Source organism: Staurois parvus, unplaced genomic scaffold, assembly GCF_062004578.1.
Source record: "Staurois parvus isolate SC_StPar_1 unplaced genomic scaffold, SC_StPar_1.0 ptg000006l, whole genome shotgun sequence".
NCBI classification, from domain to species: domain Eukaryota; kingdom Metazoa; phylum Chordata; class Amphibia; order Anura; family Ranidae; genus Staurois; species Staurois parvus.
In genome coordinates, this window is record NW_028317802.1 from 10334928 (window position 1) to 10347342 (window position 12415).

General features: G+C 39.2%; 1 protein-coding gene across 2 annotated transcripts in view; it reads left to right on the forward strand.

The window, feature by feature from the left end:
• Positions 1 to 12415, forward strand: part of LOC149474328 (protein diaphanous homolog 1-like) — a 48028-nt gene that overhangs the window by 13443 nt on the left and 22170 nt on the right. For both annotated transcript variants that reach the window (XM_089656851.1, XM_089656797.1), the window contains exons 7-8: positions 1953 to 2117; positions 5730 to 5865. In XM_089656851.1, coding sequence (XP_089512977.1) covers positions 1953 to 2117; positions 5730 to 5865 — 301 coding nt within the window. The remainder of the gene's footprint in view (positions 1 to 1952; positions 2118 to 5729; positions 5866 to 12415) is intronic.

The window sequence follows — 12415 nt, forward strand, 5'->3', positions numbered from 1 at the left end:
GTGATTATAAAATTTGTTTCTTTTAAAAATAACAAACATGTTATATTTACCTGCTCTGTGCAATGGTTTTGCACAGAGAAGCCACAATTCTCTTTTTTGGGTCCCCATTGGCTGTACATGTGGTATACAGTGAGGAACAGAAGTATTTGAACACCCTGCGATTTTGCAAGTTCTCCCACTTAGAAATCATGGAGGGGTCTGAAATTCACATTGTAGGTGCATTCCCACTCTGAGAGACAGAATTTAAAAAAAATTCAGGAAATCACATTGTATGATTTTTAAAGAATTTATTTGACTTGCACTGCTGAACATAAGTATTTGAACAACTGAGAAAATCAGTGTTAATATTTGGTACAGAAGCCTTTGTTTGCAATTACAGAGGTCAAACGTTTCCTGTAGTTCTTGACCAGGTTTGCACACACTGCAACAGGGATTTTGGCCCACTCCTCCACACAGATCTCCTCTAGATCTGTCAGGTTTCGGGGCTGTCACTGAGAAACACGGAGTTTCAGCTCCCTCCAAAGATGTTCTATTGGATTTAGGTCTGGAGACTGGCTAGGCCACTCCAGAACCTTGATATGCTTCTTACGGAGCCACTCCTTGGTTATTCTGGCTGTGTGCTTCGGGTCGTTGTCATGTTGGAAGACCCAGCCATGACCCATCTTCAATGCTCTGACTGAGGGAAGGAGGTTGTTGCTCAAAATCTCACAATAAATGGCCCCATTCATCCTCTCCTTAATACAGTGCAGTCGTCCTGTCCCCTTCACAGAAAAGCACCCCCAAAGCATGATGTTACCACCCCCATGCTTCACAGTAGGGATGGTGTTCTTGGGATGCAACTCATCCTTCTTTTTCCTCCAAACACGACGAGTGAAGTTTAGACCAAAAAGTTCTACTTTGGTTTCATCTGACCACATGACTTTCTCCCATGCCTCCTCTGGATCATCCAGATGGTCATTGGCAAATTTCAGACGGGCCTGGACATGTGATTACTTGAGCAGGGGAACCTTCCGTGCAATGCATGATTTGAAACCATGACGGCGTAGTGTTCTACCGACGGTGACCTTTGAAACTGTGGTCTCAGCTCTCTTCATGTCATTGACCAGCTCCTCCCTTGTTGTTCTGGGCTGATTCCTCACCTTTCTTATCATCAGTGATACCCCACGAGGTGAGATCTTGCATGGAGCCCCAGTCCGAGGGAGAATGACAGTCATCTTTAGCCTCTTCCATTTTCTACCAATTGCTCCAACAATTGATCTATTTTCACCAAGCTGCTTGGCAATTGCCCCGTAGCCCTTTCCAGCCTTGTGGAGGTCCACAATTTTGTCTCTGGTGTCTTTTGGCAGCTCTTTGGTCTTGCCCATGGTAGTAGTTGGCGTCTGACTGACTGTGGGGTGGACAGGTGTCTTTAAAGAGCTCAGACAGGTGCTACTAAGTTAGATTAATGAGTGGAGTAGAGGTGGACTTTTTAAAGGCACAGTAACAGGTCTTTGAGAGGCAGAATTCTTCCTGTTTCTTAGGTGTTCAAATACTTATGTTCAGCAGTGCAAGACAAATAAATTCTTTAAAAATCATACAATGTGATTTCCTGAAATTTTTTTTTTAAAATTCGGTCTCTCAATGTGAATTTCAGACTCCTCCATGATTTCTAAGTCGGAGAATTTGCAAAATCGCAGGGTGTTCAAATACTTCTGTTCCTCACTGTATGTGTAAGCCATTTGCGCACAGACATATCTTCATTTCTATTGCGTAGTGCAGGTCAGTGGCTAGACCTGAGTCTGTAGCTCTCCTTCAACTGTGTCTGCTTGCTGTGGGGAGTTGCAGTGATTTATGTTTTTCCAGCATATTTGCATCTTTCTCTTTTCTATGGGTAATATGCTAAGCTTTTTAGTGGTTACATAAAAACATCCATTACAATGGTCTAATTATTATCCTTGACAAATGTATTTCACATATTTGTTAAAGAAGCACAAGAACAGTACACAAAACTGTGCATGATGCATGAAAATATGGTGTCATTGTTTGCTGAATTAGGACAGTTCTTTGTTTTTAACCCCAAGAAAGTCTCCATAGAGGAGTTCTTCCTTGATCTGCACAACTTCCGTAACATGTTTGTGGTAAGTTTGAACACTGCAGTCTGATCTGTGTAGCAATGTTTTTGTAGAAGCAGAATTGTCAGTGAAATTTTCTGGATGTATCTGTGACATGCTGGTATGTGTCATTTTAAATGTGCCATGCAAGTACTCATACATATTGTACGTCAAAGCTAACATTTTTGCCCTCTCTGGGGAAAGGTTTAGAACCTTTGTTGTAACAATGAAACCATCAGAAAGATACTAAACAAGTATTGGCTTAGTAATGAAAGTGTTACTACCTTTTGTGCATGATTTTGGTTTTCCTGGAGCCCTTCTAAAGGGGCTTTTCAAATGGCATCTTTCTCATGGTCACTTTATGCATAGCCATAAGCACACCACCTGCTTGTCCTTACCAGGCCTGAATATAGGTTGCTCGGGTTCCAGACATTGCAGTGTTGTATGTGGTGGGAAGGGGGGGGGGGCAGCAGATATGCCTATTCTTCACATTTAGGAAGTGCACAAAACGCAGAGATATGCTATGGAACATGCTAGTAAATGTGCATTGATTTATCCTACATATAATATAAAATCAATTATCTCTCTCATTGCTCCCTTTTTAAGTGCATATGAACTCAAAAACAAACCTTTTTTTATATGTTGTAGCTTACCATCCAGTGGCTGTATTAGTGATCCTGCCAGTAACACAATTCTTGTCTTTGAGTGACAGTGCTTATTTACTATGCTGTATCTATGAAGGAGCAGTAATGGTGTAAACCTCCTGCGCTTCTAACTATAATAAATACAGATAACCGAGAGAAGCTGCTAACATCCAATCATATACCTAATGATCAAATAAAATAAGATGAGGAAAAATGATGTAGCGCTACTCGGATAAAATAATAACATATCTTAAACTCATATATGCATAATTAAATCAATAAATAAATGTGAAAACAATACATAAAGTGACACAAAGTGCAAATATCATAATTGTGACCTGATCCACGTGGGATCTAAAAGTGTCTGACCGTGACCTGATTCTCAATGGATCCAAAGTGGGCAAAGTGAATGGTAAACCACCAAAGTGATGGTAATAACAGAAATAGGTGAACCAATACTTACAACAAGTATGGTATAAAAGTGAATAGATCCTAAGTGGGATCTAAAGTGATGGTGGATAATCAACCAGAAAATAAACTAGTCCAAAATGGGACTAATAAGTGAATTATGTCCAAACATAGGACTCAAATCAAAGAAAAATGCACATACATGCAAGTGAATACTTCTGTAAACCAAATGTGCACACACACTAAATAACTGAAAAATATTCCAACCCAAACACTAAAAAGTGTTTCTGTACAAAAAATATAAATCAAATATATATGTCAAATGACAGTAAAAATTTAAATAAATAAACTTTCCACTTTTGTGTTTATTTATTTTCATTTTTAGTGTCATTTGACATGTATATTTGATTTATATTTTTTGTATAGAAACAGGTTGGAATGATTATATTCTTTAAGATATTAGTAAAGTGCACAGAAAGTTACAAGGACACTGCAATTCTGGCAGGAGGAACAGGTATCTTTCTGCACTTAGCCTGAAAAAATTGAAGAACTGATAAGCTGCAATGTATTACACATTTGTCCCTGGGTTTGGATATCCTTTAAAGTGGTTGTAACCCTAAAAATAAATAAACAATGATCCTGTCCCTTAAACGAGTGATATATAGCACAGTGATTTTGCAGTGTCAATTGGCCCTTTCCATGTTCTACAATACCTGGTTGATCCTGCCTGTGTTCCCCTGTTGAAAGGATGTTAACCTTTGGAAACATGTTACATGTTCCACCTGTTTTTAGGGTGGAACATGTAACATGTTCCTATAGCTGCAGCCGCGCCCTCCGCCCCCCCTCCCTCTGACAGATTATGCGGGGAGAAGTTTCCTCGTATTATTTGTCAGATTTGAAAACAGCACGGCGTTGCAGGGTTCTGCCCACTTTTCCGCATCATTCACTCACGAACTTCCGTGAATGAATGAACTGCAAATCCCGACAGCCTTAGTGGCTGTGGACTAGTAGTTTTCAGTGAACTACCGCGGTGCTGTGGAGCGTTGTGGTAGTTCATTGAAGCTTCCTGTCAGTATATCTGCTTGACTATACATCCCGTACTGCAAGCAGATATTCTGACAGGTCTGCAGGAGACCTGCATGGCATCAGCAATCTCCAGATTGCTGGTGCAATGCTTTCCAGGCTCATTTGCACAAAAATAATAGATGCACGCTTTTTTTACCTGCAAAAAAAATGTGCATTTATTATTTTTGTCCAAAAGCTGAACTTATCTTTTAAACTGACCACACTAATCATGGCTGCTGATCCATGATAGCGTGGTCAGATTATGTGCTTCTGTCATCCTGCGCTCTCCTCAGTGTCTCTCCAATGTCAATTTAAAGCTGAAACTTTACTACCACTTTAAGGGCTCGTTCACACTTGACTAATTTCGAACTCTTGCCAAATGCCCCTATAGCATTTGACAGGCGTTAGACAGGCATTTGAGAAGCATTCTTAACACTTCCCAAAAGCTCCCCAAATGCTCTATGTGTGTTTTTGAGGTGTTTGCCAAGCGTTAAAACCGCACCACAAATGCCTATAATTAAGTTTATTGGTATTAGCGCTCCGCAAACGCCTCGCAACTGCCTTGCAAATGACCCGCAAACACCTGCCAGGCATTTGGGGAGCGTCACCATAGACTTGAATGGGAGGCTTCAACTCCTGACTCGACATGAGGCATCAATTTGGCCACAACGTGACGCTAATGCTTCAGTGTGAACAGCACTGTGTGCTGTCATGTGTAGAATTTTCATAGGCATTTGAGGAGCATTAAAAACGCTTCACAAACGCCTCTCTAACACCCGCTAACAAAGCTAGTGTGAACTTAGCCTAAAGGTTCATAAAGACAATAAGAGTTAGTAAGACAGTTAGACATAATCTAACCAAACACCTGGACCTTTCTTGCTGAAGGGTGGTTGGATCCATTTTATCTAACTTTTCCCCAAAAATGATAGCTGGTAGATTTCTGCCTCAACCTACAATATAAAAATTCTTCTGAAAGTGGCTGGATCAAGCACCTTAGGTGCAGTGTTTTGCTTAAATTTGTGAAAAACCGTGTTGTGGATCAGGAAAACGACATCTCAGGTTTGCAGGCCCCTTTCTGGAGATTTTGTGGTTTTCATCCATTTAATCCTCGTCCACCAGTGTACATTGAGAGATTAGCAGGGACAAACAATCATTATGCAGAACGACTAAATAGATTGCACAGTCTGGATATAAAATTCGATTTTATGGCCCACTTGCACATGCAATCAGGAACTAAACCCGGGAACACAGTTCTTAAAACCTATTAATATATACTGATGTCTTACCGCGTGAATGCAAAATATAATTGCATAACAAAATAGTGCTACCTAAATGTGAGCCCGTCAATCAAAGGCTTTATTGCTGTGTGGTGTTAAGACCTACTAATTTTAAAACTTTACATAACAATCATTGATAAAAATTATTTTTATTATGACGCTTCACAGTATAAAAAAAAAATTTGGAAAATGGCTGCGGTTTCAATTTAAGAAAGTGCACTACTTTTTTTTTTTTTCATATTCAGCAAGCACTAAAAGAAAATCAGAAGAGGCGTGAGGCTGAAGAGAAGCTCAGACGAGCTAAACTGGCCAAGGAGAAGGCAGAAAAGGAGAAACTGGAGAAACAGCAGAAACGAGAACAATTGATAGACATGAATGCAGGTAAAGTTGCTTGGTTTCTATGGTAAATCATATCAGCACAAGCTTAAAGTATGACTAAAGGCAAAACATTTTTTAGTTTTGGATAGAGTGGAGAGGGATTAGAACCTCTGTCAGTATGTATTGCTATATGTTCCCCCATTAAGGAGATTCACCTTTTCTATTTGTCCTGTTTACCATTATCTTTGAAAGTGAAAGTAAAGAAAATCCAAATTTTTGGGTTGTCCCCAAAAAAGTAATAGAGGGGAAATCTTCCAATGGGGACACTAGTTCTGGTGACCTGGGGGTTCCCAGGGATTCCCTTAATTTGCACTCACTTTCTACTTGGCTTTGGGACAGAAATTAAGGGAAATGTCCGCAATGGGACACAGATAGCAAAATATAATCTGATGGTTGTTCTAACCCTTCCTTGCTTTATCCAGAATGCAAAAAAAAATTTTGCCAATAGTTGTACTTTAATATTCTAACACTGTAAAAGCTTAGATGATAGCAGTGCAACAAGATACCATTTGATGCAAGATGGACATGTTCTGGCACATGCACTTTCAAACTAATTATGAATTCCTTAAAAGCCCGCCACATTATAAAGTCTGATTGTACAATCTTTTCTCTAAATGTAGCACATCTTGAAAATGGAGCGTACACACCACTAAGCCCTCCAACTGTCTAGTAGTTTCTGTCATATGCAAATTAATGCAGCAAATTCTTGTAGTTACATAGTCTGGCTGAAAAAAGACAAAAGTCCATCCAGTTCAACCATAGAAAAAAAAAAGTTATAATCCTATACCCACAGTTGATCCAGAGGCAGGCAAAAAAAACAGCAAAGCACGATTCAATTTGCTCCTGCTGGGGAAAAAAAATTCCTTCCTGATCCCCCAAGAGGCAATCGGATATTCCCTGGATCAACTTTACCTATAAATGTTAGTATCCTGTTATATTCTGTGTATCCAAGAAAGAATCCAGGCCTTTTTTTAAGCAATCCACTGAGCTGGCCAGAACCAAATCTTGAGGGAGTCTATTCCACATTTTCACAGCTCTCACTGTAAAGAAACCTTTCCATGTTTTGGAGATTAAATTTCTTTTCCTCCAGATGTAAAGAGTGCCCCCTTGTCCTCTGTGATGACCTCAGGGTGAATAGCTCTACATCAAGTTCACTATATGAACCACTGATGTATTTATACATGTTGATCATATCCTCCCTTAATCTCCTCTTCTCAAGAGAGAATAAATTCAGTTCCTCTAATCTTTCCTTATAGCTGAGCTCCCCCATGTCTCGTATCGGTTTGGTTGCCCTTCTCTGTACTTTCTCCAGTTCCCCAATGTTCTTTTTGTGAATTGGTGCCTAAAACTGAACTACATATTCCAGAGGAGGTGTTACAATGATTTGCACAGGGGTAAAATGATATCTCTCTCTCTGGAGTCTATACCTCTTTTAATACAAGAGAGGTTTTTGCTCGCTTTAGAAACCGCAGCTTGGCATTGCATTCCATTATTAATCTTGTAATCTACCAGAACCCCCAGATCCTTCTCCACTATTGATTCCCCCAGTTGTACCCCCCCTAGTATGTATGATGCATGCATATTCTTAACCCCCAAGTGCATAACCTTACATTTATCAACATTAAACCTCATTTGCCACATAGTTGCCCAATTAAACAGTGCATTGAGGTCGGCTTGTAAATTGAAGACATCCTGTAAGGACGTTATTCCACTGCACAGCTTGGTGTCATCTGCAAAGACTGAAATGGGATTTTTAATCTCAGACCCCATATCGTTTATAAATGTATTAAAAAGTAAGGGTCCCAACACTGAACCTTGGGGTACACCACTGATCACCCCAGACCATTCAGAGTATAAATCATTAACCACTACTCTTTGAATACGATCTTTTAGCCAGTTTTCTGTGCATTTACATACAGATTTTTCCAAGCCCGTAGACTTTACCTTACGCTTTAGCCGTGTGTGGGGAACTTATATTTTGCAATCTGTGAAATTATGCAGAGAACTGTTGACGTCTACACACACATTCCACCACCCGCACTGAACCCTTCATTAGGGTAGTATAACTGAACAAATCCCAAGTTTAGTCTGTTCTGTAGCCAGCTCAAGAGAGAAGTCTTCCTATAAATCCAGTACAAGAAGCCACCGACCAGGCTATAGAATCACATGGTTACAACTAGACTGTCTGGCTTGCCCCATCGATACACATTTCAGTTGTTTTATTTAAGCGCAACCTGACTTGATATACACTTACTGGCCACTTTATTATTTACACCTTTCTAGTACTGGGTTGGTCACCCTTTTTCCTTCAGGACTGCCTTAATTCTTCATGGCATAGATTCAACAAGGTTTTGGAAACATTCCTCTTGCACTACTTTGTAATAAAAATAAAGCAGATTGTACATACTGTAGATGTATAATCTAATTAGACTGCCTGCCTCCCTCAAGAAGTTGATGATCTCCAATGGTTACTTAGGTGCAGTGCAGCATAGAAATCCTCACTTTCGACTTACTTCTGGCACTGAAGCTATTATTTTAAACAGATATGTGAGACAGATGTCTTCCTTTTTCACTGCAGCTACAATACAGACAAACAGAGTAAATGTGGATAGCACAATGTTGCATTATTTTTGTTAAGATTATTAAAAAAAGTGCCCAATTTTGGGGGATACACATTGTACAGAAACTGTCTTCCAGACATAAAAAGGCATGAATAGGTATCTTTTGATGCATGCTCTTAGAGGATTATACTGGAGTTTGTTGTCTTTTTGTTTTCTGGCTTGCATTAAAGTGTTTTGTGCACTGGAATTTTTGTCACCTGATCCCAGGCTAAGTATTTGTTCTGCCACATATCTAATACAGTTTTTTTGTACTAAGGAATACATTTTAGAAAACTATGCATTAACGAGCTACCACATACTTTCCAGATGTCATATGCAGAACAGCCAGCCAGTAAAGAAAATAATCTTGCCAGTTTAGGAATCCATGTGGACAGTGTGTCTTAAGCTGAAGGACATAATGTATTTAGCACAGCTAAAAACATTTTGGCAGATATCAGGATGTTCATTTCTTATTTGTAATCTTAGAATTGCACCATCTCTGTGAATATATTCATATATTTACACATTAGGTATTTCCATGACTCAGAAGAATGTGACTTGTTATTCAAGATCCAGATATTTCCTGTAGAGTGAACTTGTGATGAAGGCCAGATGCTGTTTTCAGCCTTTTGTATGGAGCCTTAGAGCTGTATTTACATCATTGAAATATCCAATTTCCTTGCTTTGTGCTGAAGTTAATATCTTTGTCCTTGCTGTAATATACACATACCATTCTTTGCAGGCCAGTGCGAAAGAGAAAGATTGTTTGCTTTCGCTGATTAGGGTTTGGGTTCCTTATTTCTATAAGCATAGGCACTCTTGAAAGTTGAATTGGTGATTTTCAGAAGTAATTTTACTGTTTTCCAACCAACCATCTTCTGTGTTTCAGGATGCTGGGGGAATTGGACAACTGAAAAAAAAAGTAGTAAAACTTCCCAAGGCATTTTTATAGAATAGTGAATAAAATGGCTAAACCAATTTTCAGTGAGAATGGAAATGACCTCTTAGACGGCTGACACGGAACTGGTGTCCCCATTAAAATATTTTCCTTAATTTCTTATTTTGGTGCCAGCTTTCAAATATGTCCAGTGACAAAGGTTGCCCAGAACAAATAAGGTGAATTTCTCTTGTGGGCACACAAAAGACAATAATAACCTAGCAGACGTTCAAACCATTACCCCCAACTGTATCCAGAACTAAAAATGATATATAAAAAAAAAAAGCCTTCGACCTGAATTAATATAAAATATAGCCTATGTGGAGGTCTGAAAGAAGTAAGTCCCACTGCACCTGTAGTTACACCCTATATGGCCTGATCAGTGAATTAAAGGATCTGACTGCTTGCCCTGGGCAAACATTTTTTTAAATACGTTTAGCCCAAAATGACTGCTTTGGGTATGTTACTTATTGCATCTGTTTCATGTTAAAGAAATCTGTGGGAACCAACGCTGGCAAATACATTGAATGATCAGCTCAGGCATGGTCATTTGAAGAGAAATTATGACAGGCTTTGTTTATTGTGGGCCAGAGATAAGGGAAAAGGGAATAGGAACAGATTTTCTAACTTGCCCAATAGGTTGTCCCTAACGTAGAACAGTCTTGGGTGAATCCTATAGACATAAAATTGTTAACTAATCCCAGATATTTTTATGTCATCTTTTGTCTGTATCCAGCTTAAAGTATATGTGAACACGTATCTTGCAAATCATCCTATTCACTTTAAAATAGAAATGAAAGGCAAAATGTGTGTGTGCGTGTGTATATATGTATGTATGTATGCATGTATGTGAATATGAATATATATATTATAGTATCATTTTTTTTTTTACCCATAGAAAGCTATGGGTAGAGAAACAGCAATACACTGACCTTCACTAAAAATGGGGTGGTGTGTCAGCACAAGTCTGACCATTGGAGGACAGGCAGGCTGTTCTCCCAGCAGAAAACTGACCACGCTGGGATGAATGTTCTTTCATGCCTAGTGTGATAGCTTGTAATAGGAAAGCAGGGGGATTGGCAGGAACACCAGGTATTTCATATGAAGGAAGCAATACAAAGATAATAGCATACTTTAACAAAGTACGTGATACAGCAGGCACATATCAGGAATATGTATTAAATGTTGGGGTAGCATATTCTTTAAGCCTTTAGCCCTGTCATAATTACTCATATACAGGCAAACTAAACCTGGTATAGTGATATATGGGGAGCTAATTTGCAAGACCAAAGCATGCATTTAAATCAGTACTAATTGAACCACTATAACACCCTGCCTACCATTTAGCCTATGCTAGAAGAAACCCTTAAATGCCTGTTTTACAAAACCTGCTGTCTTAGGATACTACAGTGGCAGGCCTAGCTACAATCCCCATGGCATATGGTCACACATTCTCTTGTGAAGGAGAAATGCGAAGTTCAGACATCGTTCTTAAGCAGCAATCATATGACCAAATGCTTAGGTAATTGGTCAGCTGATCACCGACTTTAGGACCCCTGAAAAAGCATTTTAGGGGTCCTTTTTAAGCTTAGCCATACATATTTAGATGTGGAGGAACCTACACTACTGTGATTGTATTCAGTCAGTCACAGCTACCTGAATACCCAGACAGTGACTGCATTGGGTAGGATGTGGTCACTGTTCAGCTGACAGTTTTTGCAGCCAGCTCCTTCCATTTTAAACCTCTTGTTGAGCGAGGTGGTGTCGTCAGGGAACTAGCTACCCATGGCTTGAATTTTGGCCTTTTAAGCAGGATTTGGCCAAAATTGAAGCCATGTATGTCCATTTTAACACACCAATCCTTTGCAGGGCTCTAATATGGCAAGCCTTCGGGGTTAAGAATATCCACCTCCACTCTAATTCTTGTGTTAATTCTCATTAAAACTTAATTTACATGTTCAAAATAAAGTAGCAGAACCTTAACAGGATTTAATTAGAAAACCATTTTAAATGTGTCTAAAAGCACACTGTGGATAAAGATGTAATACAGCAGAGTTAAAAAAAAAAAAAAAAAAAACTACTTTAAAACTGACATACTGTATTAGCTAGCACAGTTGCCTATCATGTACATGCATTATTGCAGAACATTAAAAAAAGATAAATTACTCATCAGCATATGCTTGCTTGCAACAGATATTGTCAAGTACTTTATCATTAAATATAAATGAATATTGAGTCCCATAAAAGAACTTGTGATGCCTCCCTTTAAGGATTCATGAATAATAACAGCTTGATGTCTTTGCCTAGTAGCTCCATTATCTAGGTCACCGGTTACACCCACATTCTACCACCAGATGGCAGCATTGACAGCTCTTTTGCAGCCAGAGCCCCAGTGACAGATGTTCTAATATGCATTTATAGATTCAGGTTTCACATGTTGCTATAGTGACCGAGGGGCAAGGACACTGATTAATTCAGGGTTAACCGTTTGCTCTCAGCAACACAAGGGAGTAGGCATTGGAATTCCCATTTAGAATCCCCCTTTCCTTCCCCACCCACTTGTTTGTGCTATGGCAGGGCAGACTTATTTACTTGTAGTTCAGGTTTTCTGACCAGAGTAAATGACTAAGCAAGCTGTGCAGCCCTGACTCCTCAGAATGAATAATACACACCCAATACCTGCTAGGAATCTGTTAGCAGATCCATTGTAAATAAAAGCATAGCAGATACAGCAGTTTCATCTAGATTTTGTTTATGCTGATTTTTTTCCATAAGAAGCCGCAGTGAAAATCATTATAAATCTGATCCAGCTGCTGTGTTAAGGGATCAGTGAAAATAATCATCCCTAGTGCACATCATGTGCTGCACAGCTGTCCATTTTTTCAATGTTATGTAACACTCAGTAATACAGTGTAACATAGACTTCTGTCATAAGGTTGTAGAGAAAAAAAAGCCATCCTTCTGTCACAGAGTTCTGATTGCTTATTACAATGAATGAACAAGTATCCATGTTGTC